This window comes from Sinohyriopsis cumingii, chromosome 1 (genome assembly GCF_028554795.1).
Source record: "Sinohyriopsis cumingii isolate HCF-2022 chromosome 1, ASM2855479v2, whole genome shotgun sequence".
NCBI lineage: Eukaryota > Metazoa > Mollusca > Bivalvia > Unionida > Unionidae > Sinohyriopsis > Sinohyriopsis cumingii.
In genome coordinates this window covers 146,914,628-146,920,114 of record NC_142961.1, presented here as the reverse complement: position 1 = coordinate 146,920,114, position 5,487 = coordinate 146,914,628, and the positions used below count along the sequence as shown (strand labels likewise).

Below are 5,487 nucleotides of genomic sequence, written 5' to 3'. Positions count from 1 at the left end.
CTTATTTGTCATCATTTCAGATCTGTTAAGACTGATCTTTTGTGTAGTTTTTCAGCTTCTCTAACATACTTAAGGCCACAGATCTTAACCCTGGTAGTGCTGAGTTGTTTTCACATGACATCCACCGGCATGCTGAACTGTTTGTAACTGCTTAACCTGCCTATGCTGAATTGATTTGAGAGTTGATAGAGAGTTTTTACTAACACCAGGATAACTGCTTTATAAACAGTTATATTAATCAGAATTTTAGGAAATTTGGTCAGATAATACTGGGAAGTTCTCTGTGTGTGTGTGATCTGGATTTTTAACGTAGCTTTAAAAAAAATTCAATCATATCGCTACGATGTCTGCAGTGTGACAGTTTATAGTGATGTCTTGCACTGGGGTATCATACCGCAGACATGTAGCATCATGTCCCACCCAGTCACATTATCCTGACACCAGACCGACCAGTCCTATCACTAACCTCTTAATGCTGAGTGCCAAGCAAGGTAGCTGTTAGTACCATTTTTGTAAGTCTTTGGTATGACTCAGCTGGGGATCGAACCCATGATCTGTTGTATCCTGGGAAGTTTTCTGGTTCTGTACATGTATTTTACAATCAAATCAGCAAACTTATTACAGTTGCCATGGCAACCAAAATAAGTAAATTTAAGAAATTAGTGACCATTTGTATAAATTCATATTGAAATTATTTTTTTATGAATATTTTATTTTCTAATCAAAATATATATTTTTCCTCTCAAATTAATTACTTATCATAACATGTTACTTATTTCATTACCTCCAGGCTTCCTACAAATAATAATCCAACAAGAAACACCATATAGTATTCATGATCTGCATATGAATGAATTTTAAACTTCTTTTTGCCACTACATAGAATATTTGAACTATTATGTCATGGTTCAAGAATTGTGTGATACTTTCCTATCCTTATATCTTATCACAATAAATTATACATTTTCATAGCAACAACAGTGGTCTTGAAAATGAACAGATCTGAAAATATATTGGTGGTCTATTGGATCATTATGTATTTTAAAAAGTTATTGCATGCAACGTTATTTGAAACCCATGTTTAATACTTGTACAAGTACCTTTTTGATAATGAAGCACACTACTGTGGCCTTGATATGAATGTTGTAGGAGGAATATTGATAGATAATTAACAGAATAATAATAATAATATGGTTGAAACAGTAACATATTTTAATGTGCAAAATGATATTCGAGAAACATTTGATATAATCAATAACCAATACAAACAACAGCAAGAAAAAATATTCGAAAGGAATTATTAACTGATGGTTTACACTTGAAAATTTATTGCATATTTAATATGACATTATTGACATGACAATCAATCTGATTAAATTTCTAAACTTATATATATCTTATTGAAATGTCTTTGAGAAACACAATTCTGCTAATGAACAAATAATGAGAAATTATTTACACTGTTACACTGCATTAAAACTGAAACATAATTAAAGGGTTATGTTTCAAAAGCAGTTCATATTATATCTCATGGGGTCTGAAGACATGATATAGAAAGTGCTCACTTTTTCACCTGTTTTTGGTTTATAATAAATTGAAATATTTTATATAATTTTATGTACTTTATTTTTCTTTCTTCATATTTACGTTGCTTCCATATCTAATATCAGCTTGTATTATTCATCACTATTTTGTGTCAGCCTTGTATGTTAGTATGTATTCCTTCTTTGTGTGGTATATTTCAAAGCAAGGAGTAACACAAAGTGGCACATCACATTGTCTGCATTTCATGGTAGTAGTTCTCCCAAGCTCTCCTTTTCTGCATTCCTTTTGAGGCAAGTATTTTCTTTTTTGCTGGACCACAAACTGCAAACATTTTCTGATCATAATCTCCAGATGGTCTGATTCTTCCTCTTTTGATTTCTGCAATAAAGCCAGCAGTTTCAACACTCTGAGATATTAATTTTCGCCTAAAGACACACTGATGCATTTTTACCATATGTGGAGAGGATACTTTATATAGTATATAAGCATTTAAAACTGTTAAATTGAGCATATGAAAGAAAACTTTCTTCCACCACTTGAGTGTTCTTGCATTAAAGCATTGATCATTTGATCTGATCTATCTACCCCCCCCCCCCATACTTATCATAAAGACTGACTATATCTGGCCGTTCAATAGCAAGGAGAGTCTTTGGGTCACTTTTGCCAGTCTGAACATTCAGTACTGTCCCTGTTGTACCAAGGAGAATGACTTGCTTTTTATCATTGTATTTCAGGGCTACTAACGGACCAGTGTGCATTGTGTATGTCTCTTGTTGAACTGTCAGTTTCTTGTCTTTAATAGTTTGTGGAATCCCTTGTCTAATGCTTTGAACAGTCCCAATGGCACTTGTTCCTAATTCCCATAAGTCTAGTAACTGTCCATAAACAAAGTGTAACCCTATCCAAAAAAGTTAGGCATCATGTCCTTAGCCTGGTCATATGTTTTACCATTTTCACTCACAGGTGTATTACTTTTACCAACATACAATTTAAACTTGGAGCAATATCCATTTGTAGAGTCACAGACCATATAGGTCTTAATCCCATACTTTATGGGTTTATCTGGATTATGAACCCTGAATGACAGTTTCCCTCTCCATGGGATCATCCCCTCATCCAAAGACAGGTACCTATTTGGTACAAAAACACTACCAAATCTACTGATTATGTTACTGAAGATGCAGCCAAGTTTTCTCACTGGATTATAACCAGGGACACCTGAAATAAACATTAGACAGTATTTTACAAATAAGAATATTAAACGATTGTTTAAAATATATTTTATGTCATGTCATTCTACTTGGGACAATGTTATAACAGAATATATATTTCAACCAAATCAAGATACTTTATAATTTAAATCAAATACATGTATTATAGTTATCAAATATTTTTTTCTTCTAATATGATTTGGCCGTAACATGTTTTGAGAAGTGTTAAACATTAAATTTGTTTATGTTACCACTGGCAACATATTCTGCATTGTTGCAAAGATGAAAGAAGCTCATGAGGATGAGAAATCTGTTCCTTGACAGAAGGAAAAAATGGTGTCAACAGCAATGGATCTGTGCTCGAATAGTCATGTATATACAAAGTACAAGTTTAATATTATCTGAAATTGAATCATCATAAACATTACATACTTTTGGTTAAATGATAAAAGAAGTTGTGAAAATGGAGAAATATATATGTTATTGTTTCTCTTGGTATTACATAAAACTAAGTTTGTTTTTACATATAAAATATATGCATGTCAAACAAAATTACACACCTGGATATCTTGCATCATGATCAGTCCCACAGCAATAGTCAGGGCTAGAAATATTTTAATTTCCTTTCCACTTGTATCACACAAGTCCCATAACCTTGACTTTGGCTTCAAGAGCTTATGATTCTGTTGCAAGAACTCATTAGCATATCTGAAATAATAATGTCCATAAATTGTTCATTGAAATAAACACACCCAAATATTAATTAAGATATTTCACAGGACCAAATAACAGATAAAATAAAAATTTATTGACAGCGTGATATTTATTTTTAATGAATCAAATATCATTTTGGAACAATACAGTTTCTACCTACATAACTGAACTTGGTTTGCTTAGTCTTAATAGCAAACTTATATGGGTCATGTGAGTGATTAACTTATTGCAGTGATGAAATTATATTGTTTTAAGTATTTGACTTAGTTCACAAATAGACAGATATATAATCAACCCAAACCCCTGTCATCGGGTTTTGTAAATGCTGTTGTTATTGATGAAATGAAACAATATTCATTTCAACAATACTTTTATGACTATAAAATGTCATAATGACAATTATAAAATAAAATAAAATTTATCTCATGAATATTGAAAGTTATTATACAGGCAATATCTGCCCATTAATTGTTGAAGATTAACTCACCTATTTGTTTCCGTAGCAATTTCATCATAGTCATCGTCCTTACTGAACTGATTTGAATAGTCCAGGGGCTCCTGAAGTTGCTCAATAGGTGCCCGTATACCAGGTACAGATGTGAAACTGCACTCTGTTCTTACGGTTACGTTAACAACGTCCCACTCATCTAACATATCATTTTCTGTCACCAACATCCTCATCATCTACCTCATGAACATTTGCCTCATCAAACCCCTCAAGTTCACTCTCTCTATCCTCATCACACACCAACTCATGCAAGAAATCTTCCTCATCACTGTACACAACTGCCATATTGTTTACATCGATGTCATCTGTTGACAACCAAATTTCCCAGCAAATTTGTTATTATTATTCATTTTATTGTCAGGTAAGCCTCAATCAACAAGCGAGATAATTATTGGACCATCTTGTGTGGTATTCTCTGTAATATTTTTTAGCATGTGCTTGATTATTGGTGAAGATTCAACATCTGTTTATGTCATTGTACGAAACCATATTTGTATGGCTACTGCATACAAAGACAGTTACTGTGACCATATAAATATGGTTACCACATATAGATTCAGGTAAAATAAACCATACATATATATGGCTTCCGTACAACCTGGGTTAAATGTGATGAGATAAATTACATTCACTGTTTGCACATTCTGTTTGGACCATACATGTTAAATTTTTCACTCATTGCTAAACTTGAAATGTGCTAGTTTCTGTCATATGTTGACAGGTTTTGTACCTTTCATCACAACAGAACCAGATTTTCTAGGGTGGTCTTTGCTTGTGATTGATATTAGCTTCACTCTGACTAGGATGTCTTTGAGGATTTTGGGTCTGCAGTAGACTACCACTGGCTTGTGGCCCATCATGGAATCTTGTGACATTAAAATTAATCCTCCTGAACAATCCATAGTAGCCTACTGCAGGCCCCAAAACATATCTTTACACAATAAGCTCAACATATATGAAAAAGTAACACTTTCTCATTGTAACTTTACTAATATTTTCTCATTGCAACTTTACTAATACTTTCTCATTGTAACTTTACTAATACTTTCTCATTGTAATTTTACTAATACTTTCTCACTGTAATTTTACTAATACTTTCTCATTGTAACTTTACTAATACTTTCTCACTGTAATTTTACTAATACTTTCTCATTGTAATTTTACTAATACTTTCTTGTTGTAATTTTACTAATACTTTGTCATTGTAACTTTAATAATACTTTCTCAATGTAATTTTACTAATACCTTCTCATTGTAATTTTACTAATATTTTCTCACTGTAATTTTACAAATACTTTCTCACTGTAATTTTACTAACATTTTCTCACTGTAACTTTACTAATATTTTCTCATTGTAACTTTACTAATACTTTCTCACTGTAATTTTACTAATACTTTCTCATTGTAATTTTACTAATACTTTCTCACTGTAACTTTACTAATTCTTTCTCATTGTAATTTTACTAATATTTTCTCATTGTAACTTTACCAATACTTTCTCATTGTAAT

At 31.9% G+C, this 5,487-nt stretch overlaps 1 protein-coding gene across 1 annotated transcript; it reads right to left on the bottom strand.

Moving 5' to 3' along the window:
- Nucleotides 1-1,223: 1,223 nt before the first annotated feature.
- LOC149808108 (uncharacterized) lies at nt 1,224-5,111 on the bottom strand. The gene is made up of 3 exons (XM_089949511.1): nt 3,958-5,111; nt 3,317-3,464; nt 1,224-2,763 (listed from the first exon to the last, which is right to left on the bottom strand). The coding sequence occupies exons 1-3, from the start codon at nt 4,152-4,154 to the stop codon at nt 2,740-2,742; spliced, it is 369 nt and encodes a 122-aa protein (XP_089805637.1). The 5' UTR covers nt 4,155-5,111; the 3' UTR covers nt 1,224-2,739.
- Between the last annotated feature and the right edge of the window lie 376 nt (nt 5,112-5,487).

Excerpts from the sequence above, each read along its gene's own strand:
- LOC149808108 (XM_089949511.1), bottom strand. The coding sequence starts at position 4,154 with ATGATGAGGATGTTGGTGACAGAAAATGATATGTTAGATGAGTGGGAC. Across the intron at positions 3,465-3,957 it reads ATTGCTACGGAAACAAATAG|ATATGCTAATGAGTTCTTGC; the intron begins GTGAGTTAATCT and ends TTATTATTTCAG. Across the intron at positions 2,764-3,316 it reads TCATGATGCAAGATATCCAG|GTGTCCCTGGTTATAATCCA; the intron begins GTGTGTAATTTT and ends TGTTTATTTCAG.